Source organism: Hemiscyllium ocellatum, chromosome 11, assembly GCF_020745735.1.
Source record: "Hemiscyllium ocellatum isolate sHemOce1 chromosome 11, sHemOce1.pat.X.cur, whole genome shotgun sequence".
Lineage (NCBI taxonomy): Eukaryota > Metazoa > Chordata > Chondrichthyes > Orectolobiformes > Hemiscylliidae > Hemiscyllium > Hemiscyllium ocellatum.
In genome coordinates this window covers 76962156-76989489 of record NC_083411.1, presented here as the reverse complement: position 1 = coordinate 76989489, position 27334 = coordinate 76962156, and the positions used below count along the sequence as shown (strand labels likewise).

Below are 27334 nucleotides of genomic sequence, written 5' to 3'. Positions count from 1 at the left end.
ATATGAAAAGTACACACAAAGGTAGGGAGGTTGTGCTGTAATTATACAGAGCAATGAAGAGACCCAATTTGGAGTACAGTGTACAGTATTGTTACCTGACTTATGAAAGGATGTAAATGCATTGGGAGCAGTTGAGAGAAGGCCTACTAGACTAATATCTGGAATCAGAGAGTTGTCTTAAGGCTGAACAGGCTAGGCTTGTATCCAGTGGAGTTTAGAAATAAGGTGACTTGATTGACAAGATGGATGAGGAAAGGTGCTCCCTCTTATGAGAGAATCTGGAAAAAGGGCTCACTCATTTAAGACAGAGATGAGAACATTTATTTCTCTCAAACGGTTGAGGGTCTCTCTTCCTTAAAAAGGGTGGAAGCTGAGCCATTGAATATTATTTCATGCAGAGCAAGATAAATGCTTGATTAGCAAGAGGATGAAAAATTGTTGGGGGCAGGCAGGAATGTAATCAGATCAGTCATGGTCTTACTGAATGATGGAACAGGCTAGAGGGGCAAAGTGGCCTACTCCTGCTTTTATTCATACATGGCTGCATGTTTTTCTCTCCAAGGTGGTGCCGGACCTGGTGAGTATCTCTAGCACTTCCTCTTTTAATTTCAGATTTCCAGCATCAGCAGATTTTTGCTGTAAACCCTTGAAATGTAGTCAACGTTGCAAAATAGAGAATGTATGGCAGCAGGTTTCCACTTACCAACTTTGTAAAAACAATGATTTGATAATGACCCTTGCTGAAGAATCTATTTTTCCCCTCAGTTTCCAATGATACTGCTGATGAAGACTCCCAATTAAAAGATACAGAAACAAGTAGTAGAGGGTAAAATTTCCTTAACTTGCAAAAATATATGTAGTAGCTTCATATCATAGAGTACATAGAGATGTACAGCACGGAAACAAACCCTTCAGTCCAACTTGTCCATGCCAACCAGATATCCTAACCCAATCTAGTAAATCAATCTAATTTATTCTTGAACACAATGTCCTGTTTAAATCATTAATATCAGGAACTTCATAATATCTTTAATTCAGTATTTATCAGGTACTAAGAATGTTATAACCTTAAACTATTGAAAGTATAACTTTATTTGAATGTTTGTAGTCTTCAAAAAGGGCAGGTGTGCTATCATCATCCAATTAAGTTTTTTCACTTTACTCCTGATCATATATAATACTTTTGTAGTTACTGAGAGAAAATGGTGCTTGCCCTCAGGTCCCAGGCAACAATTCTCACAGCTGAGTGCCCATGTTCATATGGGGGAATTCAGTGGAGATTTCACCCCTCACCTGCCATTTCATGTTCCTTCACTTCCCACAACTGCTTCCTGATCTTTGCTTAACGCCTGCTATAGTGGTTTGGGTACATTTAAAGAGGTGAGCAAAAGTAGCCTATCAAATTGATTCATACTTGCCTGTGATTTGATTGTCCTTCATCATAACACCAATTCTATTTTGAAAACTTCAGTCAATTTGCATGCTTTACTTACATTGGGGTATGATACTATCCAACATAATGCACTGTTCTACAGCAACTAACAATTGCCTAAAGTAAAATGCAGCACATTCCTTTTACCAAGAAAGGTCAATGATTGGATTTTAAGGGGTGATAAAGTTGTGACCCTTTGCTGCAGGTGGAGAAATCTAATTTTCAAATTTTAGATGACCTGAACAAACGTGACATTTTGCATAGAGTGAAAAGTTCAATTTCAAACCATTTATCTTTAATTCTCGCATACTTCTTGAAATTCTTGTTTAGAGAGTAACATGGTAAACTAAAAGCTGTTATTTTTCCTCAGCAAGGACTGAGCTGGTGAAACGTATGTGGCCCAAGTCATGGGGGTCGCACAATTTCACAGGTTATAAAATCAATGCTGTCTTCTTTTTGGCTAGTGTGATTATTGTGATGGTGGCAGATCAAGAGAAAATGGGCTAAAAGCTCAGAGCAAAGCAGCTGCTGGGGCCAAGCAAGGTTGAGTCTCACTGATTCTGCTGCTACAGTCCTATGTACCCTGGTGTTACATTGATGACAAGTGTAAGCACAGACTCTCTGATGGCAATTCAAACGTTCTTTTTAGTGGAGGCGGGGGGATGGTGGAGGGAGAATGCTCAGGGTTCCATGTAGGAACATTCAAGCCAGTCATGACTATGACACCCAGCAATACTACCTTACAAGAACTAGCTTTCTGTCAGAAATGCAATTTGGAGTACTTGTCTTGCTGAATGTAAGACCCTGGTTGTGCAGCGTAACCTTCTGAGAATGACTGTAGCTTTAAACCTCAATCTGTTCATTAGGGTACATTAATTAAGTACATTTTACTGATCTATGAATGTAGTTCATTCTCTTTTCTAATAATTACCATCAAAATCTTATTATATTCCCCCTTTTTAAAAATTAGGCAGTCGATACTACAAGTTAACTCTGGCTTTTGCACAGATCATATTCATTACATTCAGAAAATCCCAGTGAACAATCCGACTTTTTCATCAATTATTTAACTGACACATATAACTGATTCGATCTGTCTCTGTGTTCAAGGTAAAAGAGAACAATTAGGCCAAGTGAAAACTGGGATCCAATTTGGAACATGTTTTCAGAGGGGAAAATTACCCACTACCTTCTAAACGTCACTAACAGTTTCCCTCTAGAGTAAAAGCTTTTTCAGGCAATTCAGCACTTTGGCTAATTGTGACTATATTTCAGCAATTTATGCAGCATGGAAATGAAGAGGAAGCATTTAGACTGTCAGTATGCACCAGTTTGACCATATAAGGGACAATGTCAATCACACCCTCCTTTTTGGATGATGTTACCACAATTTGTATTACAACATGCAGTCGTCTATTATTTCAACAGGAGTTGAAGCTACATTGTAAGCCCAGGAAAAATATTGTATTCAAAACTTAAAGTTACACTGCCAGTAAGGACTGTTGCTAACTCAGGAAAAAAAAATCATTGCTTCCTTTTTTTAATAAAAACATCTGATGCATTTTGCCAAAATATTTAAAATGTCTTGTTACTAATATTTCTCTTCATTTTCATTAGATGTCATGTTTGTTTTATGTCTCCAGATCTACTTATCCGAATATCTTTATTTCTGCTTTCATGTTCCTGGATTTTCCTTTGCTTCATTTTAACTTTTTGAAAGGTCATAATGACTTAAGCAGCTCAACTCTTGCTTTCTATTTTTGCTTTTCAGAATGGAGATAAGAAACATCAATCTGTCCTTCTTTTCAGTAACTTTCAATGCTCTCTTACTGCAGTAACAAGATGCTTACCTTCACCTGAACTCACTTCAAACTGTCTCATTTTCTGTTTTTTTTTCAGAAAAATGCTTTTCTTATCACATTTAATTCATTTCGTCTATTCCTTGTAATATTTATGATCCATGATTAGACACTTATTAAATTCCAACCTCCAATTTGTATCCACTCACAACTCAAAATGAACAGCTAACAAGTGTAAAATACAACTACGTTTAAGCCAGTGGCTTGAAACACCCAAAAGTACCCCAAGTTGTCTAACCGACATGCCCTTTCTCAAACCCATAATGCCTTCATTTTGACAGGCAGTGTAATTATTTCATAGGTATGGGCTGTCATGTTGTTTGGTCATATTGAACTTGAATATTGCTAAGAAAAGACACTGACAAAAAGTATCTTTTTCCAGCGATAACTAAAAGTTTTGCATCATCAACTCATCATACCCATTCTTTCATTGACTTCTGAAAATATTAAATGGAACAAATAAAATCACTTCCAAACCCACAACAAAAATGAATAGGTGGTTGCAAAATATTACAATGCAGTTGATTATCTTTGCCTGTAAAGCTTTCTGAGTCAGAACCGCAGTGAAATTAAGTGAAATGAGTTGCAAAAATATGAATGATGTACTCATCTAAAAGCCTAGAAAGGATGCATGACAGAAGGCCATTCAGCCTATCATGCTGTAGCAGTTCTTTCAGGAGCAATCCAGTTAAACCAATTATTTCCCATTGCTCTGCCATTTATCTTTTGTTTTGAATGTTTTGAATCACATCCTGCATCCTCCTGCCTTTCAAACAGTGCATTCCAGATCACTGAATTCAGTAGGTTTGCTGAATCAGGTTCATCAGCAGCCACTTGCTGGCTAATCATGCCATAAATAATTTTGTAAATGTACTAGATTTTTGAAAAGTAGTTCAACTGATAGTTTTTGAGAAACTACACTTCTCACTAACTCTAGGCTCTCTGTTAGTAACTTTTTTTGTGTGTGAAACTACATTTCTCACCAACTCTAAGCTCTCTGTTGGTAACTTTTTGTGAAATTATATTTCCCACTCCAGGCTGCCAATAGTGTTTTTTGCTTCGTGAAACTACATTTCCCACTAATTCTGGCCTTGGTTATTAACTTTTTTGTGAAACTACATTTCTCAACAAATCTAGGCTGTCAGTAACATTTTTTTCTCGTGAAACTGCATTTCTCACCAACTCTAGTTCAAGTTTCAGGTGATCACAAATAAAAAGAGCAAAGTTCTGCGGATGCTGGAAATCTGAATTAAAGTCAGTAAGTGCTGGAGAGAGTCAGCAGATCTGGCAGCACTTGTGCAGAGGGTTAACGTTTCAGAGTCAACGTCAAATGCAAGTGAGATTCACATTGAATTTGAAACGTCAACTTTTGCTTTTCCTCTCTCCATGGATGCTGCCAGGCCTGCTAAGAGTCTCAGGCAGAAGATACAGTGGTCCAACTGGTGTCACCACTGAATTGGTAAGGGGGAGGCTGGTGCCATCTCTGACCTCCTAGCCTCTCTAGGAGCATGAGTGGGTGGTGGGCACTCACCTCTGGCAGTGGCATGCCGTTGATGATGAGATCTGGCTGTTGCTGGGAGCTCTGGGTGCTGGTGAAGGTGTGGTACACGTGGTTGCCGGCGGCGTTCCTCGAGTTCTGGTTCTCCACGTTCAGGAAGGTGGCCTCCGACCTGCGGCACCCCAGGGGCAAAGTCTGCTGGTGGTAGTCGAAGTAGTTGAGGGAGGAGGTGAGGGAGGAGCAGCTGACCACGTTCATCTTGTCGGTCTCCTCCATGTCCCTGGGCACCAGGCGGATGTCGTTCTTGCTGATCTTGCCCTTCTTCTTGGGCTTCTTCTGCTGCCCGTAGGAGTACTCGGCCACCCTGCAGTTGTAGGTCCTGATCTCCTTGTTGTCCCGCTTGCACTTGACCGCCACGAAGATCATGGTGACGAAGAGGATGGCGGCGATGGAGCCCAGGGCGATGATGAAGATCAGCGAGAGGTTGAGGGAGCCGCCGGACTCCTGGGCGTCCAGGGCGGGCGACAGGTACACCACGATCAGGGCGGTGGAGGAGAGCGCGGGCTTGCCGTGGTCCTGGGCGACCACCACCAGCTCGTAGGTGGTGTCGGCGCCGTCGGCGAAGCGGCGGCTCGTGCGGATCTCGCCGTTGGCCGCGCCCACGTGGAAGTGCCCGCGCGCCCCCTCCGCGATCTCGTAGCTCAGGCGGCCGTTGTCGCCGTCGTCGTAGTCGTCCGCCCTGAGCACGGTGACCAGGTAGCCGGCGGGCACCCCGCGCGGGATGTAGAGCTCCGCGGTGCCGTTGACCAGCGGCGGCGCCGAGATGAGCGGCACGTTGTCGTTGACGTCGAGCACCAGCACGCGGACCGTGGCGTTGCTCTGCAGCGGAGGCGCCCCGCCGTCCCGGGCCAGCACCTGGAACTCGAAGGAGCGGGTCTGCTCGTGGTTGAAGGAGCGCAGGGCGTAGACGTCGCCCGAGGTCGGGTTGATGGAGACGTAGGTGAAGACCGGCATGTCCTTGACCTGGGACGGGGCGACCTGGTAGGAGACGGTGCCGTTGGAGCCGAGGTCGGGGTCGCGGGCGGACACCGAGAGCAGGTGGGAGCCGGGCGTGTTGTTCTCCTGCACCATCACCTGGTAGACGGGCTGCGCGAACACCGGCGGGTTGTCGTTCTCGTCGCTCACCCTGACGCCGAACGAGCGCGAGGACTGCAGCGAGGGCGAGCCGCCGTCCTTGGCCAGCACCGTCAGGTTGTAGAGGTCCCGCCGCTCCCGGTCCAGGCGGCCGTCCACCAGCACCGTGTAGAAGCTCTCGTACTCCTGCAGGCGGAACGGCGGCTCGCCCAGCAGCTGGCAGCGGACGCGGCCGTTGGGCCCGGAGTCGCGGTCGGACACCCGCACCAGGCCGATCACGTAGCCGGGCGGCGCGGCCTCGCTGACCTCCACCGTGCCGCTGTTGACCGAGAACAGGCTGATCACCGGCACGTTGTCGTTGACGTCCACCACGTGCACGGTGACCTTGCAGTGAGCCGGGATGGAGTTCGGCCCCAGGTCCTTCGCCTGGACGTCGATCTCGTAGACGGTGCCCTCCTCGTAGTCGATGTCGCCGCGGACGGTGAGCGCGCCGGTGCGGGGCTCGAGCGCGAAGAGCTGGCGGGTCCGCTCGGGCACGTAGCTGTTGAACGAGTAGACGACCTGGCCGTTGCTGCCCTCGTCCGGGTCGGACGCCTTCAGCTCGGTGACCAGGGAGCCGAGCGGCGCGTTCTCCAGCACGCTGACCGTGTAGGCGGCCCGCTCGAAGCGCGGGTAGTTGTCGTTCGAGTCGATCACTCGGATGTTGAGCTGGGTGCTGCCCACCCGCGGCGGCTCGCCGCCGTCCACCGCGCTCAGCTGCAGGCTGTAGCGGGACTGGCGCTCGCGGTCCAGCGGCTTCTCCACCACCAGCTCGGCGAAGCGCGAGCCGTCCCCGCGGCTCTTGATCTCCAGCGCGAACAGCTCACTCGGGCTGAGCCGGTAGCTCTGCACCCCATACTGGCCGGCGTCCGGGTCGTAGGCGCTCTCCAGCGGGATGCGGGTGCCCGGGCTCGCCGTCTCCGAGATCTCCAGGTCGATCCGCTCGGCGGGGAAGCTCGGCGAGTTGTCGTTCAGGTCCACGATCTCCACCTTGATCACGTAGATCTCCATGGAGTTGACCATCTCCTCCAGCGAGATCAGGCACTTGGCGCTCTGGCGGCACAGCAGGTCGCGGTCGATCTTCTGCTTGGTCACCAGCAAGCCGGTCAGCGGGTTGATCTCCACCAGGTGAGGCGCCGAGTTGGAGAGGACGCGGAACAGGGGCACCGTCTGCTCCCAGGTGGACAAGCCGGCGTCCTTGGCGATGTTGCCGATCACCGTGCCCGCTCTCTCCTCCTCCACGATCGAGTATTTCAGGTTGACCACGGCGGCGGCAGCCCGAGCCCACAGGAGCAGGGCGAACAGCGGCGCTAGCAACCAACCCATCCCCGCTCAGGGAACCTGTTGATAAAAAAAATAAAATGCCCTGGATTTCACTGCCCACAGCTCCCAGTCATCATGCGAAGGCTCTCTCTCTCTCTCTGGGTCCTCACACTTGGTCCTCTCGCCAAAACCGAACGGAGATGCAAAAAAAAAGGGAGGGACGAAAAATATAAATAAGACACGCAAACACTTTTGAGTTCACCTTGAAAATATCCCTCCCCTTTCAAAAGGAGATGGGATTTCGAGTTGCCACCGTTGCAATGCACCCTCGGAAACCTCCGCTGTCCCTTTTTGCAACAGCACTCACTTCACCGACCAACCATGTCGAACTCTTCCCCCCCCCCCCCCCCACTTCCCACCCCCCTCCTCAAGACGTTGCAGCAGGAGGGTTAATTTCAGTTGGCGATCTCAGCCTGCGCCCCCCCTCCCCCCCGCCGCCTTTCCGAGAGGAGTTCACAGTGGACAGGAGACACATTGGCGCATCTGGAACGGTGTGGAGCAGGAGGTGGGACTGGGGGCTTGCCGCAGCTCTGCTCTCAGCGCCGCTGCCATTGCAAAGTAGCGAGTGAGCCGCGGCGACTCGGCTTGGCACGGCGGAGTCCCGGGACCGGGCACGCAACTGCAGCCAATCGCAGCCAACTGCCGGCATTGATCGACAGCAGCAAATTGACAAGTTCTTTTGAACACTTCCAGGAACCCAAGAGATGAGCCACCACTCCTCAGATCCTCACATGAGAGGTGGAGCTTGTGCAAAATGCGAAGTGTGGGAGTTGGAGTATGTGTATGTAGGACTCTTGTGTGCGTGTGTGACAGCGCGCGTGTGTAAAATAAATCAAGTTGTACACAGCTTCCAAATTGAACACAATTGTTTCGTTCATTTTCCAAACGGCGGTTTCAAAGCGATTCCGTTTTTGTTTTGTTTTTTACTTTTTACAAGAAAGCAAACGTAGTACCCTTTCGAATAGACTTCTTTTTAAACAGTTCTATTAGATGGGTGAGAAGTGGAGGATTAACGCGGATGTAATTTGAGGAATCAATCTATGTGCAGCAGTATAATTGTTATTGTGTTTAAATACCGTAATTACAACAGAGCAGAGGCGGTACCTATTTGCGTCGTATAGTCATCTCCTTTGCTGCAAAAATTGCATTTTTTGGACATCGGAGAGATTGAAGGCAGATCTCTTCCTAACCTAAGTACATTAGACGAGAACACATTTTCTGTTACATGAACAAAGGTTACTTTTTTGAAGAGGGGAGGGAGATGAGGAAGGGAAATTTTATTTCGACATTGATATTTTGTTTTCGAATGTGAGTGGAGGTAATCAATTTGCCGCTTCTCTTGAGAAAAATCCGTTCCTTGCAGACAGCGTTTTGTTTTAAAGTAACCAAAAGAGCCGCATTTCGGATCTGCCGACAGAAATGGCACAGTTCCATTTCATTAAAATCCTGGTCAATGGTTGACTTTGCACCCGAGTTACAACCGAAATGAACCGGCAAGGTTTCGTTGTTTTTGCACAAAGCTCAATGAGTTTATTTAAATTGAAAACACCATGGATGGAGTTCTTTGATGGTATTATGTGGTCGCCTCTGTCGGAACTGTGTGATCAATACAACTGAAGTGGCGCCTGTTCTGTTTGATTGAGTATCAGAATATAGTCTGAATGGGATTCCGTGCCATTAAAAGTCCCCTAGGTGAATTGAAATGGAGGGAGCGATTCAGGTAAAATGATCAACGGTGTAATGGGTCCTCATATTAAATCATTCAACGATAGACAACAATGCGTCAGCCGAATCATATTACCCCGGGGGAAACTAAATAGGATGTCTATGCAAAGCTGTCTTTCTCAGCTAAATAATAGCAAATTCAGATCCAAAAGCCCGATTGCGTTACTTCAATGACTGCAAAACCACTGGGTGGATCGAAGCGAAGAGTATTTTATTAAAAGGGCAGGATCCCTGCTGCGTGCCAGCCCCTCAAACACCTTTAATCATTCGCCAACCTTTTTGGGGGCGAATAAGCTGCATCCCTTCAGGCGTAGCAGTACCCCCAACGACAACGCGCGCACACACACACTTAAAGAAGATATCAGTGTTAGTAAATTTGTAGGGATTTTAATGAAGGTATCTCGAATGCCAATGCAAAAAAATCCGATCGAGTTAGTCAAACAAACCAAACGCACTGATGTAAACTGAGACAGTCGCCCTAGACTACCAGACTGCAGAGCGCTATGTGATCAGGGAAAGTGTGGGGAGCGCTGCTGGTGTTAACAGTTTGTGTACTGAGTCGGCACTTGCTGTACAGTGTGAATGATACTGAATAGGCAGAACCGTTTTACTTGACTGTAACTGTGATGAAGTAAAATCTCCGCGATGTGCAATCAGAGCTGGAAAAGTAAACGCGCGCGTTCTTCCAATCTTGGCACAATGATATTCAGAAGCTCTCGTTCCGTTTGTGCACAAAGTCGATGTGAACACCGAGGAAGCTTTGTCCCCTGGTTTCAACATTAAGATTTTTTTGCGGGGGCAAAGGGAAGCCTCGATGGTGTTGATTCTTTGGTCATGTGTTTGTGCAATCAGATTCGTTTGATCTTTTTGACTACAGTGTCAACCCGTGCGGAATGAACAATATACTCAATTAATCTAAAACTCCTGGATTGGTTGACTGACGTCTTAAGCTATTGAGAACATCGTGGGGGGTGGGAGGAAATGAACCTCACTAGCGCCACACAGTGGGGAAAATTAAATGGAATCCCTGTACCCGATTGGGGGGACAAGTGCAGCTGATCCCAGGATCACCCAGTGTCCATTGAGTCGATGGCTGGCTTCTCACTTTCAAATCAATATTTACCAAGTGACACGGATTTTTCTGTACGCAGAAGGCTTCTGTACAAAGCAATTGCACAGTCTATCCTAGATTTAGTGGTGTTTCCGTTCATCCCCTGTTTTGCACTGCAGTGAGATTAAAGAAACAGTATGTGGTACAATGATAATAGTATGCCTCGCATGCTAATATAATCATTGTTTTCACTTGCAATTAAGGTGCTGGTGGGTCCTAACAATGGGCTTAATTGTCAGATATCCTCATTTAAATAGTGTAGTTGCTTTGAATTATGTTCTGCAGAAAACGTTGCGTGTTAGATTTGTTGACGAATGATGAGGCTAAATAGACCTGCCTTTATTCCTGATGAAGGGCTTTTGCCCGAAACATCGCTTTTACTGCTCCTCGGATGCTGCCTGAACTGCTGTGCTCTTCCAGCACCACTAATCCAGAATTTCGTTTCCAGCATCTGCAGTCTTTTTTTTTGCCTAGGTTTTTAACTAAGTTGCTCTTTGGGACTATGAGATCGTATTCCTGTCGTTTTGTCTGATTTGGGAAGGCTGACTGGATATTAAGTGTTAAGAAAAAATGAAAGTTGATTCCTTGTCTTCAGGCTTGCTGAAGCACATATTAACATGTTGAACTCTCATGGAGAGCACTGACACTTTATTTTACATTTATGTTAAGACAGAGATTTAGCAAAAAAAACTTTACAGAATATTATGGTGACCTTAAAAAATACTGGAGAATACTTTAGTGTCATCCACTGTTGGAAGATTAAATAGAGAGAGGAAGTCTTATTTTGGATAAGGTTTCAAGTGCGTAAGTGGTTAGAATGACACATGAAAACTGCAGTATCCTTACACTGCATAATCTTAAAACCCTTGAAAACTCAGTGCACAAATCTAAACTCTCAATTTTTTCCACAGTGCTGCAGGCAGTTTTATGACAGTTTTAACTCTGTATGTGATAACAACATTGTACAAACATGAATATTCATCTGATTTAATTTTCATGAGTCATGAAAAATGTATGGAAGCTTAACTTTTACTGTACTAATGGACTTTTAATTAGCGTGCAAATTTTTTAGAGAAAAGTTTGAATTCAACCTGGGCGTAGTCTCCTAAATTGATTATTGCAGTTTGAAACAAGCATTAAATGTTTTGCAACAATTTAAATAAATTATACCACATTATTACCTAAATGATTAAACGTGCTATTTTGTGTTAAAATGTCTTAATAAGCAATGCCTGATTGACAGCCATTAACTAGAGTGTTTCTGTTTTGATTTATCCATTTGTAGGTTATCCCTGCTTTTCTATTATGATCTATTAGTCTTATTTTAATTGTGGTGTTGGTGCCATTCTTTTGTAATCTATTGCTGCTAATTACATACACTTTGGCATTCTTATTCTTGATATGCATCAACCAAGCTCTTTTACTAATTCCATGTCAACACAAGAGTTGTACAGTCACTTGACATATAGCATCATAATGAATGCTGATGCTATGAAAGTGAGGTTAAACTGAGCAACAGCTTTAATTGAACTATCATCTGATTAGGAGATTGACCTTTACTGTCTCCAAATTCAGTGTTCCTGATACCATTTCTATTTCCATGTCAAAGTATAGTAACAGGATGATCCTGATAAATTGTTTCTTTCAATGAGTTTCTCCTTTGTATTATCTCCTTTTTTCATTTTCTCCTAATATCCATTGACTCGTCTAAAGCTCTCTGGTCTTTTGATAATTTAAAATTTTTTGGACTAAATTGTTTCTTTTTCACTTGGGTATACAATTACTTTACAATTCTCTCTCCTCAAGTTTCAGTCTAATCCAATAGTCTAACTAGTCTCTTCTATCACACTCCATTCTGCTTTTCCATGTTTGTTCTTAGCCTCAACAGCCATCCTTTTAATTTTGCTAATTTTCTCCAGTTAGAATGTTATTATAGAAGTCTGCATGGTTCCAGCTATGCCTGACCTTTTGTATGAGATGTGGAACATCTTTTGTTCTAATCATGCTCACATCTCCTCCTTGATCAATCCTCTGTTTTGTTGATGACTGTTTTGAAGCTGTTTCCTGCTCGCATTCAAATTTGGAAAATACAATTGATTGTACTTCCAATTTCATTAAATTTTCTTGGTAATTCTTCCCTGGACTTGTCCCATTCTTCATTTCTGTCAAAATCTGTAAGCATATATTACGAGTTCACTATCTTTCAAACTTACTTATACTTCTTCCCACAACACTTCCTGTAAAAGCCACCATCCCTTCGGCTAATTTTAAATTTGTCTCATGGCTAACCTGATGATTTCAATTTACCCACAAAAACATTTGAACTGTCCTTTCTTGTCATCTGAGATATTGCCTTAGTTGTAAGCCCTTGTTTATATGTCTTCTTTTGTGACTCCATTCATCTCATCTGACTCCTTTCACAGTCCTAACAATGTTTCCTTTCTATGTTTACCTTTTATCCTACCATTGTATCTTAACTATTACCATCCAACCTAACAACATTTAGTGGATTTGCTTGAACACCTTTTGTAATATCCCTAGTACACATTCTGATCATACCAATAAACACATTCCCCTATTCAGTTCTCTGCCCACCTGAAGGAGTGTTCCTTCTGTAATATTTTGTTCATTTTCTATTTCACATGTGAGATTGGGAAACAAAAATAGTTCAAAGGAATAAAGGGATATGGGGCAAAGCTGGTATATGGCATCACATCACAGATTGAATGTTGAATAGTAGAAAAGGCTCAAGGCTAAATGGCCTGTCTCTGGTCTTACATTCCTACTTAAATCCCTTCATCACAAAGGCCCCTAGATTTCTTTCCTTTAGAACTGTAGCATATGGAAAATTTGCATCATCCACCCTTACCAAAGACATCATAGATTCCTTCTGTATTTATCAACAATTCATGTTCAAATGTCCAATCTCTTCTAGCACATTTGCTATTTATGTATTTCAGTAGTCCAGCTAATATCAACTTTTGCTTTGCGAAAAATTGCAAGAAGTGTAAATTGTGGTTAAAGTGAGCCATAGTGCTGGCTCATATGTTATTAAAGAGCCCAGGCTCCTCCCAAATGTTTCAACCTGAATCTGTTCCTTCTTTCTGTGTCATGTCCCTGCACACAGAAAGTTTAGTTAGTATCAAACTTGGCTAATGGTGCAAAATCTGCAGAGGTGAAAGCTCTTATCAGGTTGCAGTTCATTGTTAAATGGGAAGTTGTGCTCATGGTAAAAATAGTGACTAATTGTTCACAGTGAGTTATGGCTGGGTAATTACCATTAGATTGTTCCTAATGGTGGGTGAGATGTTAACAAGAGGTCACAAATTTAAAATAATCACAAAAAGAATCAAGGGAGACATTAGAAAAATAATCCATATTGAGAAGATAATTAGATGCAGGTTTCTGAGCCACAGCCATAGTTAAAGTAGAGGTTAGATATTATTTCATAAATAATTGAAATGGTTGCTTAAAATTAAAAAGTTAAGGAGTGCAGGGAGTGAGCAAAGGAATTAGATTTAAATCGATGGCTTGAGGAGTAAACTAACAGAAACACTTGACTGTCTAAACAGCCTCTTCATGTGTTGAAATATGCTATGATATTTCTAACCTTTTGAAGAGTCATCTGAACTCGAAACATTAGCTTGCTTTCTTTCCATGGATGTTGCTAGACCCGTTGTGATATCCAGCACTTTTTGTTTTCAAGAGTTATTCTTCCTACCTGTGGGTTCAATGAGAGGGTGACCAAAGTGGTAGAGGAGAAGACTGCTCACACAAGGAGAACGGTGAAAGTAAACATGTTCCTCAGCTCTATGTATATTTCATTTGGGTAGTAATTGAAGTGGAGCTTCTTATGTTACTTGAGGCTTGCTATCGTATTTATACCAACTGATGTGCATGTATCCTTTTTGATCGCTTAGCGAGATCTATCTTGAAAGATTCATGATGCAATGAGCTTCTCTTTGACAGAAACAGTTAGATTAGATTAGTTACAGTGGGAACAGGCCCTTCGGCTCAACAAGTCCACACCCCGACCCGCTGAAGCGCAACCCACACTCCTACGTTAACCCCTTCACCTAACACTACGGTCAATTTAGCTTGGCAAATTCACCTAACCTGCACGTATTTGGACTGTGGGAGAAAACCGAAGCACCCGGAGGAAACCCACACAGACACGGGGAGAATGTGCAAACTCCACACAGTCAGTCACCTGAGGCGGGAATTGAACCCGGGTCTCTGGCACTGTGAGGCAATAGTACTAACCACTGTGCCACCGTGCTGTATTGCAATTTTTTAAAATCAGAATCCTTCTCTCATATAAATACTTTTAACCATATTCATGACCAGCCTCTTGACCTTGTTTCCCCATGCTGAATTGTTACTGTCAGCATAAGTCCCATTTGTAAGGAAATCGCCGATCATTTCCTTATATTGTTCTTCATCTATATCCCCTTACCTCTCCCCATCATTTTTTTCTCTCTCAGTGAACATCCTTGATTTTAAACAAAACTTTTCTTCAAGACTCTTCACAATGCATTTTCAAATTCACAACTATCTAGCCTTTGGCCTATGATTCATCATGACAATATGCAACAATAAATCACACTTTCTTCTGCATCTTTCATCTTCCTTATCCTATTAAAGTGATTACACACTACCATTCTAGTCATTGCCCAGGTATAACTTACCTTTGCACTCAAGTGTAAGGAATGCAGATTAGAATTTTTTTGCCAGACAATTGGTTTAACCATCCGTTGCAAGATCTGAATCACAAAACACATTACTGGAAATCCAAACAACATATGATGGAAATATTCAGGAGCCCAGACAGTATTTTTGGTGAGAGAAATGGAATGGGTTGTGTGGAGTGTGCAAATTGGATTGCAAAGGTAACCCTGCCATTTTGCAAGGGAAGGAGAGGAACCACGGAACTGCAAATCCATTAGCCTCATGTCAGTAGAAGAGTTATTACTAGAATCTATTAAAATGGATGTGATTACTAGATGTTTCGAAAATAATTGATTGAACAGTTGCAACATGATTTTATGGAGGAGAAGCCGCGTGTTGACAAACCTGATAGAGTTTTTTTGAAGATGTTACCAACAGATTTGATCAGGGGGATCCAGTGGTTGTGCACCAGGATTTTTGGATTTTTAAACGGTTTTTGATAAAGTCCCACAAAAGGGTTAAGTAAACAAAATGTAAGTGCCTGCGATTAGGGTAATTAAACAAGCATGGATTGAAAATTTGTCAATAGGCGAAAAGCAGAGAGTAGAAATAATAGATCATAAATGATGAAAAGCAGTGGATTCAGCATCAATCCTTGCCACACACCACTGGCCACACGCCTCCAGTCTGAAAAACAACCCTCACCTCCACCCCCTGTATCCTAGCTTCAAGACAATTTTGTATCCAATTAGTTTGGTCTCCCAGATTTGATGTGATCTAACCTTGCTAACCAATTTACCATGCGAGAGCTTTTCACATGCCTTGCTGAAATCCATATTGACAGTAAGTACTTTGTCTTCATCAAGAGTTTCTGTCAGTGAGACATGAGTTCCACTAACAAAGCCATGTTAACTATCCATAATCAGTCCATGCTTTGTAAATGGATGTGTATCCTGTCCCTCAGAATCCCCTCCAACAACTTACTCACCACTGACATCAAGTCACCATTCTATAATTCTCTGGATTTTCTTTACCACCTTTCTTAAATAATGGCACCGCACAAGCCAACCTCCAGCACCTCACCCATGGCTATCATGATACAAATATTTTGGCAAGAAGTCCAACAATCTGTTTCCTAGCTTCCCTCTAAGTTCACCTGATCAGGTCCTGTGGATTTATCCACCTTTAGGCATTTCGAGGCATCAGCATCTCCTCTTCGGCAATGTGGACACTTTTCAGGATATCGCTTATGTATTTTCCCAAGTTTTCTAGCTTCCATGTCCTTCTCTGCAGTAAATAGTAATGAAAAATACTTGATTAGTACCTTACTCGCCTCCTATGTTTCAACACATAACCTTGTTTATATTTAAGGGGTCATATCCCCTCCTTAGTTACTCTTTTGCTTTTAATGTAATTGTAGAATTTCTTTGTATTCTCCTTGCCATAGATATCTCAAACAGCTTTTTGCCATCATGATTTCCCTCTTGAGTATACTGCCCTTAAACCCTTTGAGGAATTCACTCAAAGAAGCATAGAATTCCAACACTGTGGAAGCAAGCCATTTGGCCCACTCAGTTAGTACCAATCCTCCAAAGAGCCTTCCACCCAGCCCACCTCCCTACCTGATCCCTATAACCCTGTACTTCCCTTGACTAAATCACCTTGCCTATACATACCTGGAAATTATGAACAATTTAGCATGGTCAATCCACCTATCCTGCACGTCTTTTGATTGTGAGAGCAAACCGGGTAACCCGGAGGAAACCCACCCAGTCATGAGTAGAACATGAAAACTCCACACAGACAGTTGCCTGAGGCTGGAATCAGTCTTAGCTGTGTGTATATAACATACGCCACCTTCTTTTTCTTGACCAAGGCCTCAATTTCTCGGGGCATCCAACATTCCTTACACCTAAACAGCCTTGCCCTTCTCTCAAGAGGGAACATATGGACTTTAGCAAGTTGTTTGACAAGATTCCACATGGTATTATTGTTGTGTCACCATAGTCTTACCAGATCATAGGGGCTGCTCTCATTTGAGAGAAGAGATTGGTGGTGATTTAAACTGAGGGCCACCAGTCCTCAAGCGAGGGATGAAGTTGAGAAGCAGAATCCTTCATGGTAACCTCAAACCGGTGGTGGGAGTTGAACCCGTGCTGTTGGCATCACACTGCTCTATAAACTAACGACCCAGACAACTGAGCTAAACTGATTCCCTCTGCATGGTAAATTGTTTGGTAAGGTTAGACCTCAAGGAATCCAGAGAGAGACAGCCAATTGGATACATGATTGGTTTGAAGGTAGGAGGCAGGGTGGTGGTGGAGGGTTGTTTTTTGGACTAGAAGCCTGTAACCAGTAGTCTACAGCAATGCTTGGTGCTGGGTCCACTGCAAAATGATTTGGTCATGAATATAGGAGGTATGGTTAGTACTTTTACAGATGACACCAAAATTGGTGGTGTAGTGGACAATGGTGAAGACTACCTTACAATACAATGGGACCTTGACCAGATGGGCCAAGGATGGAGTTTAATTTAAATAAGTGTGTGGTCTTGCATTTTGGTAAGGTAAACTAGGGGAGGACTTATGCAAGTTAATTAATAAGGTTCTTGGAAGTATTGCTGTATGAAGAAACCTAGGGGTGCAGGTGCATAGTTCCTTGAAAGTGGATTCACAGGTGGACAGGGTGATAAGAAGGCACTTGGCACACTCGCCTTTATTGGTCATGCATTAGTTTAGGGGTTGGGAAGGCATATTGCAGCTGTACAAGACAGGGTTAGGCTTTTTTTTAGATTACTGCCTTCAATTCTTGTCTCCCTGCTAAAGGAAAGATGTTGTGAAACTTGAAAGGGTTCAGAAAAGAATGTTGCCAAGATTGGAGGGTTTGAGCTATAGGGTAAGGCTAGGGCTATTTTCTAAAGAGTGTTGGAGGCTGAGAGATTTATAAAATCATGAGAAGCATGGATTGGGTGAATAGCCAAGGGTTTTTTTCCCAATTTTGGTTGAATGAATCCAAAACTATAGGGTGAAGGTTTAAGGTCAGAGGGGAACGATTTAATAGAGACCTGAAGGGCAACTTTCTTCATGCAGAGTTGTGCATGTATGGAATTAACTGCCAGAGGAAGTGATGGAGGCTGGTACAATTACAACATTTAAAAGGTATCTGGATGAGTTTCTGAATAGGAAAGTCACATGCTGGCAGATGGGACTAAATCTGTTTAGGATATCTAGTCAGCATGGACAGGTTGGCTGAAGGGTCTGTTTCCATGCTGTATTACTTTATGACTCTGTTCTTGGGTTGGTAGGCTGGTACAAAAGGTATCAGTGCTTGGATGCCAAGTTTCAGTGACTTGTATGTGGGAGCAAGTATAATATACACAAATTTGCATATGACACAAAATTAGTTGGAATTGTGAATTTGCTAGGAGGACGCAAAGAAGCTTGAAGGGGATTTAGCCAGGCTGAGTGTGTGGACAAAACCATTGCAGATGGAATATAACATAGACAAGGGTGAGATTGTCCACTCTGGTAGAAGAAATGAATGAGCGGAGTATTTTTTGAATAGTGAGAGATAGGAAAGAATTGATGTCTAAAGGGACAAAGATATCCTTGTTCATAAGTCATTGAATGCTACTAATAGGTGAAGGTTGTTCGTGTGGCGTAATGGGAGTGTCCCTACCCCTGGGCCAAGAGGCCTGGATTCAAGTCCCAGCTGCTCCAGTGTATATTAACATATCTGAACAGGCTGATCAGAACCTTAAAAACAAACCACTGTGCTACAGGCAATCCAGAAGAAAAATAGTATATTAGGTTTTACTGCAAGACGATGTGAATACAGAAGCAAAGAAATCTCATTTGACAATAGAATGACAATAGAAAACTCTACAGAACATTGGTGAGACTACATCTGGAATATTGTGTGCATTTCTGGACCATGTGCTGAAGGAAAGAAAGACTTGGTACAGAGGGAATGCTGTGAATGTTTACTGGGCTGATTCTGGGAATGTCCTGTGAGGAAAACCTGATGAGACAGGGACTCTGTCTCTAGTTTGGAAGAATGAGAGCAATCTCAAAGAAACTTGCAAAATTCTCAAAGGGATGAACAGAATGATGATTCTCTTGTCGGCATCTTAGAAATCAGTCTCTGAATAACAGGCAAGCCATTAAGGACTGAGATGAGAAGGAACTCCTTCACCGTGAAGTTGGTGAATCTTTGGAATTTGGTTCCCCAGAGGGCTGTGCAAGCTTAGTCATTAAGGTGTACACATTACATCAAGGGATATGGAAGTAGCATAACAATAGTTTGTTGAGGTAGATAGTCTATAGCAGGCTCAAGTGGCTAAATTCCCTATTTCTGCTTGAATGTTTTTATGTCCACTATTGTAGGCAAAATGGCAGTTGGATATCGAGAATTGTACAGGTGGTTGCATGCCAGGCTCTTGCCATAAATTCCCACTTGCATGAAACTTAAATGCAATATTATGTCAATTGATTCTGTCTCCCATTTTAATGAAACTCATACATGTTTCTCCTGCTCTCAGTAACTCACCCAGTAGAATCTGGCATCTAATTTGGGTTTTCCTTGACTCACTGAGAGACTCTTGGACTGCCAGGAGACTGTGTCACAGGGCATTGGATTTGTCTTGCTTTGTCTGTGTAAAAACTCACTGTGATGGGACTGAACCTCAGGCAGGGAATTCAAACCCCAGAACTAACAAATCCAAAATTTAATGGACAGTCTTAACTGAGGAACAAAGCAGTCATCTCTTAATTTGGCATCAATCTGTATCTCGAAGGAGAGGACATTTAGGAAGCTGTCTGCAATGAAAGTGAGAGATGGTAGCAGCACAGGAATCAGTTATCCATCCTTCCCTTTTTCATCACAGAGTATAACACACCAAGGTGTTAGACCAAGGAGCAATTCCTTCAGAATCCTAAAAGGAGAGGAGTGAGGAATGTATGTTTGGTGATGACATCACATTGGATGAGCTGGAAATAGCAGAGTTTGATTTCTTGAAGACTGTGTTCGGGGAAGGTGAGGACAAGGGGAACTCTAGCACAGCTTAGGGAGGGAGGGCGAGAGGTGAGAGGTGAAGTGCCACAAATGGGAAATACATAACTGAGGACCCTGTTGCCCACAATACAAAGGAATCCTTGATTGAAGAGAAAGGAAATGATGTGCTGTGTGGAAGATTGCATCATTAGAACAGAGATGGCGAAACTGGGAGAAATGGGCATTATCAGTCCTACTCTGCATTGGTAATGCTGCCCACTGTTCAAAGATAATTGAGGAAAATAAATATATGGTCTCTTCACCACAAACTGTCTTCCTAATCATAACCTCAACCAAATAGTGTTTCCACTCTCACCCTCAGCAATAACTGTGAGCTACCCTGATCTACTTTGGCAGAAGGATTAAGACAATCCAACCAATGGCTTCTGTTGTTTTCCATCCTTCTCTAGCCAGCAAGAACAAATTTCCTCTAAAGATCTTTGCTACCCTAGGTCTGAAATCACACCCTTCTTTGGTTTTTCTCCTATCACCCCTTATTGCATCTTTGAGCACACTTTATTCATAAGACACTCCTCCTGTCTCCTCGATTTTGTTCCCACTGAACTGCTGATTACCCAAATTCCTTTGCCTGTTCCTATGTTAGCCAATATTATTAATAATTTTCTCAACTCATAATATTTTCTCCCCCTTCAAATTTGCTTAATCATCTCTCTTCTTAAACAATATTTCATCTCTCTGTCCTCACAAACTGCTGCTCCTCTCTGAAGCTCCTTTCCTTGCTAAAGTCTATGAATGTTCCACCACCTTTTAAACTCTCACTTATCTTCCTCGGGATTCCTTATTTGAATTTCCCCCACCACACCAAGTTGTATTTCTAACCCCCAGGACAATTCTGAAACTGTTCTTATCAAAGTCATGAATTATATTGCTACAGATCACTGGGCTAGTGCACTTGAAATCACGTCCCGCTTTTCCCGATGTCATCACGAAAGTTAAAGATTATATCAAAAGGTTTGCAGACTTTCCCAATTTATCTGTCTTTTAGACCCAGGTTGACAGAAGGCACAAATCAGGTGTCTGTACATATCAAGAATTACTATTTATTGCAAATAAATAAATGGATTCTGGCTACAGGCAAACAGTTATAAATTATCGACATATAGCTCCACTAATTAAAACTCTAACACCTCCTTATAAAACTCCCCTTATACACACATACACAAAGACAAACAGTCAGACACAAAAAAAACTTGGGTGTCATGGGTGGAGGGAATTATCCCTGTCTACAGGGTTCTCTGAGATGATCTTTTTGGTTTGTCAGAACTTGCAGTTTCCCTGTTTTCCTTCTCCAAGCACTCAGGGTGATGCAATCACATTTAATAATCTCTGGCATTTTTGTTAAGTGTAATAGCCTACAGCTAATAAGAGGGGAAATAGTGTGATTTTCTTCAGGCTTGAGGTTTTTTTAGCTGCAGAGTAAAGGGCAGCTCTTTTTCAATGATCCAATAATTTTTGCCCAAACATTTATACTCACAAATTGTTCAACTACCTGGGAGCAGGCTTGAGGTTTTTTTAGCTGCAGAGTAAAGGGCAGCTCTTTTTTCAATGTTCCAATAGTTCTTGCCCAAACATTCATACTCACAAATTGTTCAACTACCTGGGAGCCCATCACATAGTTATTACCAGGCAGGAGGCACTTTCTTCGACAATTAGTCATAACTTCTGAGAATAATCAGTTACTCCATTTGTTCTCACTTCCTGGCTTCAACTCGTTTGCTACTAGAATTCCCCCGCTGCTTGATCAAGCAGCATTGTAAACAGTACTTACAACGAGTGTCAGACAGCTTTTAAAAAGTGCAACAATTCTTGATCTTTACAAGGGATAGATAGGGTGAATAGCAAAGATCTTTTCCCAGGGTAGCGGAGTCCAAAACTAGAAGCCATAGGTTTAAGGTGAGAAGAGAAAAATTTTAAAGAGACCTAAGGGGCAACTTTTCCACACAGTGGGCAGTATGTGTATGAAATGAGCTGCCAGAGGAAGTGTTGGAGGTTGGTACAATTACATTTAAAAGGCATCTGGATGGGTATATAAATAGGAAGGGTTTAGAGTGATATGGACCAAATGATGGCAAATGGGACTGAAATGGTTTAGGAAATTCTAGTTGGCATGGATGAGTTGGATCCAAAGGGCCTGTTTCCATGTTGTATAGCTGTGCCACTATGATTCTATTACAATCTTTTACTCATTTCAGTCTGCAAAAAAAACTACAAAAAAGGATCTTGTCTTTACAATATCTATGTTGACCCTGATCTGTCTGCAAATTCTAACATGGTTGACAATTAAATTCTGCCACTGTCCGTCTATCTCTTACCCTTCAACACTGCTGCTGCACTTAACCTCCAGCCCGATAATCTCTCAAGGTTTTATTCATTTAAGGAATCTATTTCACATTCCAATTTTAAACCCTGTATCAACTACTGACAAATTTGCTAATGATGAACCCTTAAACACTGGAAATCTCTCTCAGCCTCTCTTTCCTCCTTTAAGACATTTCTAATAATTTTTCCACTTTTCAAGTTTGGGTTATAAGGTCTTATGATCACTTATGTGGTTCGGTACCAAAAGTTTTGGCTACAGGCAAACAATTATGAATTATCGACATATAGCTCCACTAATTAAAACTCTAACACCTCCTTATAAAACTCCCATTATAAACACATACACAGAGACAGTCAGACACAAAAAAAAACTTGGGTGTCATGGGTGGAGGGAAATGCATGGGATGTTTTAATGCATTTCAAGTGCTATGTAAATGCAAATTGCTTTTGTTGTCATTTTGAATTCATCTTGAACCAATGACACCAACATTGTGACAGTTGATCTTATGAAATCACATCTCCTCTGATACACTCAAGTACATATGAATGGGTTAATGTGAGGTTACAAGAATAGTGATGCATGGGATCAAGATGTTTCAACATTTTGCACCAAACTTTCTTGGTCACTTTCAATATTCAAATAATTAAGGGCTACAGGTAACTCAAAATAATTTTCTTCCTCACTAAATCACTTGATACTGCATGCCAGTTAATTTTGATAAAATAAATAAAGTGCTGTCAGAAGAGGAATACATGAAAAAAATAAACAATAATGACAGACTACCCTGCAAAGCCAACTAATGAAGTACAGCAAAATGTAATTGGGAATGCAAATTGATATGTTCAACTGTGAACAAAACAGCAATGAAGCTGCCTTCCACATAAATGCATATATTTTATGAATTAATCAGACTAGGTCTCAGGATTATTGGTAAATTAAAGACATGATTGAGGTGTGTCTGTAGGTAGAGCCTCCTCCAAAATCCTAAAGTTTGGTTTTGAACTTCATCTTGGGAATTATAAAGTTTTGACAAGGAATGCTCTTCATTCAAACCCATTATGCCTCCAAGGATAAGGGACATATATGACCAGACATTTGATTTAATTAATTAAGTTTTCCACTCGTGAGGTTTCATTTTGCTTACACAAAATTTCAATATTACTTTTAGCAATATTTTTTGAGTTGCTTGGTAATCTTCTGATCTGATTGTGCCTTCTGAATGTTTGGACATAGGTATCTCCATTATTTCCTTTTCCAGCCATTGTCAACTTCACATATCTCCATGTCTGTATATGTGTGTACATTTTCCATGTCTCTTGATGGCCTTAATTACCCATTATGTGGAGATGAAGTTGGTTATCCAGCCATTTCCATCTCTTTGCTTAATGTTCAAAACAAAACAAAAACTGTGATATATCCTTTAGTCAGCTCTTTGAAATATGATAAATTCAACAAATATATACTTGTGATTTTTCTTTCCTCTATTTTCCTTTGTTCAGTACTTGGTTTAGTGAAAGGGATTGTACCTGACAGACAAGCCAGTTGCATATTTCTGGTATTTTCTGTGTTTGTGGAAATTAACAGTGATGCTTTGCCTACTGCTGTGTGATCCTTCTGGATTTGGTGTCCAAACATTACATTGGTATTCAGAGGTACTGAAAGTACATGTGTACTGCTCACATGGAAAACCATCGCCAACATAGATTTAGCAGCTGGGAGTGGGTGGGTGAGGATTGTAGAATCATAAAATATTTATGGTGTGGAAGCAGGCCAATCAGCCCATCAAGTCCACACCAACTCTCCAAAGTGCATCCCATCCAGACCCCTACCCTATCCCTGCATTTCCCATGGCTAATCCACCTGCACTTCCCTGGAAACTATGGGCAAATTAGCTAATCCACTTACCCTGCACATCTTTTGACTGTGGGAGGAAACCCTTGCAGACACATGGAGAACTTGCAGACACCACACAGACAGTTATCCCAGGCTGGGATTGAATCCAGGCTCCTTGTGTTGTGAGACAGCAGTGATAGCCACTGAGCCATCATGCCACCCTTGTGAAAGAGGATATTGTAAGATTTGTTCTAGATTCCCAGCAACAGTTCTTATATAATAATATAGCCAAGAGAATATCAATATTTATTAGGAGTATATTATCTTACAGCTTGATGTACTCTATTAACATTGATTTTCAAAGTACCAAATCATGCATAAATTAGGCAGCTATTTGATGTTTAACACAGTCTTCGAATCATGTACCCATGCAATTATCTGATTCTGTCTCTTATTCGATTGCATGCCAAGGTATCTATTTTGACCTATTTAGTCTGTTCAGTAAAGCCAGAAAATCTGCTTTATGAAAGGAGATGCTGCATTTCATTTAGTCTTTCACAAGATGTCAGCATCACTAGTAAAGCCAACATTTATTGCATCTCACTATTTGCCCTTGAGATGTGCAGGCTAGATGGATCAGCCATGGCAAATGCAGTGTTACAGAGTTAGGGTGGAGGGATGGGATGTTCTTTGGAGGGTCAGTATGGACTCCATGTGCCAAATGGCTTGCTTCCACACTGTAGGGATTCTAATAGTGGAAGTGAATTGCCTTCTTGAGTCACTGTAGCCTATAAGGTGGTACACTCAATGGTGTTAGGGTTTGAGTTACAGTTCCAGGTTTTTTGAGCCAGTGTCAGTGAATGAATGACAATACAAATCAGGTTGGTGGGTGGCTTGGAAGGGAATCTGTAGGTGGCGGTGTTACTGTGGATCTATCCTGACCACCTCCTTGGTGGTAGAGGTTGAAAGGTGTTGTTGGAGGATCCTTGTCGAGTTGCTGCAATGCCTGGATGTGCATGCCTCAGTTCCTCAGTGAGCAGGAGAGTGAATATTGAAGGTGGTGAATGGAGATTTGTCAGAAATCCTACAATTGGAAAGATGTTGTGAAACTTGAAAGGGTTCAGAAAAGATTTACAAGGATGTTGCCAGGGTTGGAGGATTTGAGCTACAGGGAGAGTCTGAACAGGCTGGGGCTGTTTTCCCTGAAGTGTCGGAAGCTGAGGGGTGACCTTATAGAGGTTTGTAAAATTATGAGGGGCATAGATAGGATAAATAGACACAGTCTTTTCCCTGGGGTCGGGGAGTCCAGAACTAGAGGGCAGAGGTTTAGGGTGAGAGAGGAAAGATATAAAAGAGACCTAAGGGGCAACTTTTTCACGAAGAGGGTGGTATGTGTATGGAATGAGCTGCCAGAGGATGTGGTGGAAGCTGGTACAATTGCAACATTTAAGAGGCATTTGGATGGATATATGAATAAGAAGGGTTGGGAGGGATATGGGCTGGGTGTTGGCAGGTGGGACTAGACTGTGTTGGAATATCTGGTCAGCATGGACAGGTGGGACCGAAGGATCTGTTTCCATGCTGTACATCTCTATGATTCTAATCATAAAAAGTGAGAAAATCTAGAATTGATTTCTTTGAAGCGTCAAAGGCTAAGATGAAGTTTAATAGAGGTGTTCAAAATAAGAGATTTCAGTAGATTAGTTAGGGAGACCAATATTGATGTTGTTAATATTGAAAATATGATACAAAAATAATAAATAATGGAAACACATTCAATGGAGCAGCATCTTTGAAAAGTGTAAAAAATAAAGGTGAAAACAGGCTGCAATTCCTTTTTTTTCACTGCCAGAAGCGTTGGTAACCAGAAAACACACGTTAAAGATAATTGGCAAATAAAAAAAAAGTCCAGAAGCTCAGTGAGAAAACTTGAGCTCAGAGTGAATTGTTAATTATCTGCATTGAACAACCTGAAAGCTGGGGAAGCAGATTTAAAGGTAACTTTCAAAAAGGCAACTGGTTAAGGGCTGAAAGAGTGGGGAAAGGAAGTAGAGCGAGATGGAAGGATCAGGAGTGGGACCAATTAGGTGTCTGTTTCAAAGAGCTGGCGTGACTACGATAGGCCGAATGCCCTCCTTCTGAGCAGCATGATCCTTTGATGTGCAACATATTCAGACAGTTTGAGCAATAAATAAAGAACTATTCGTGGCATTGGCGTCAAGTCAGTCTTGATCTGTCTACAAAGACAGTGATGTCAATGTATACGGGAATCGTAAACTCTGTTCTCTCTTCTGTTCTGGCGGAGATGTCACTTTTTATACATTTTCCTGCGCTGTGCACTGTTTTTAATACTGCTGCTGCAGCCACGCAGACATGATTTATTTTCTCTAAAACAAAATCTGAGCATTCCCTAAATTTCCGGTACCGTTCACAGCACAAACCAGCCCTTGATGTGTTTTTCTTTTTCATGAACAAAACACGTTCAGAGGTGCACACCAGATCCTTTATAACAGAGCCGAAATGACCACACCGCACACAAAACAGCACAAGATAACCAATTCTGAGAACACCTTATAAGGCCAACTTTCACAAGAGCTGCAATTTGCTACATCTGTGATTCCTGGAGTTCTAAATGTTATTTTTAATCCATGTGGGTGCCCCTCTCTTCTCTTCCCTCATCCCCTCCCCTAAAAAAAAAGCCCACCCATCCCGGAATCCCAGCTGCCAGCTGTTTTTTATGCATCTCACACCCGAGAGAGTGAGCGGCTGTAAATTTCTGAAACTGCACGTCTTTGTATGCGAGCACCTGAAGGCATCAGGCTGTGAATGGAAATGCCGAAGCCTGAACTGATGTTTCAGCCGTGCGGTGTCACAGACGGTTAGTGTGGCGGTGATCAGGAGGCATTGCAAACTGCTGGCTGAGCAAAATTGAACAAAATCACACGCACTCACACAACCCTAGAATTCGAAAGCCAGCGACCGCGATGCAAAAATCGTGACAAATGAAGCGTGGAATGATCTGCAATGGTCAGTGGCAAATAAGTCACACAAGGGAGCCGAGTTACTGAGAGGAGACTTTGAAGACTCCACGCACCTTTAGTTTTCTGTTGTTTTAACCACAGTGAAAATTGTCAATGCATTTTTTTTTGTTTCCAGGACCTTTGTGCTGGTCAGCAGCTCAGTGGCAGTGAAATATCGATCAGGCCGACAGTAGAGACCATTTCTCTCAATTTATATTGTAACCTGAAGCTCTTGTCTATGCCGTTCTGCTTCTTTAAGGCCATTTTCGTTGGAGCATGAATCTAAAATAGCTCAGCGT

General features: G+C 42.5%; 1 protein-coding gene across 2 annotated transcripts in view; it reads right to left on the bottom strand.

Moving 5' to 3' along the window:
- pcdh19 (protocadherin 19) overlaps positions 1–7597 on the bottom strand; it is a 125205-nt gene extending 117608 nt beyond the window's left edge. For both annotated transcript variants that reach the window (XM_060832628.1, XM_060832629.1), the window contains exon 1: positions 4823–7597. In XM_060832628.1, the coding sequence (XP_060688611.1) occupies positions 4823–7288 (2466 nt within the window). In that variant the 5' untranslated portion in view covers positions 7289–7597. The remainder of the gene's footprint in view (positions 1–4822) is intronic.
- Positions 7598–27334: the final 19737 nt, after the last annotated feature.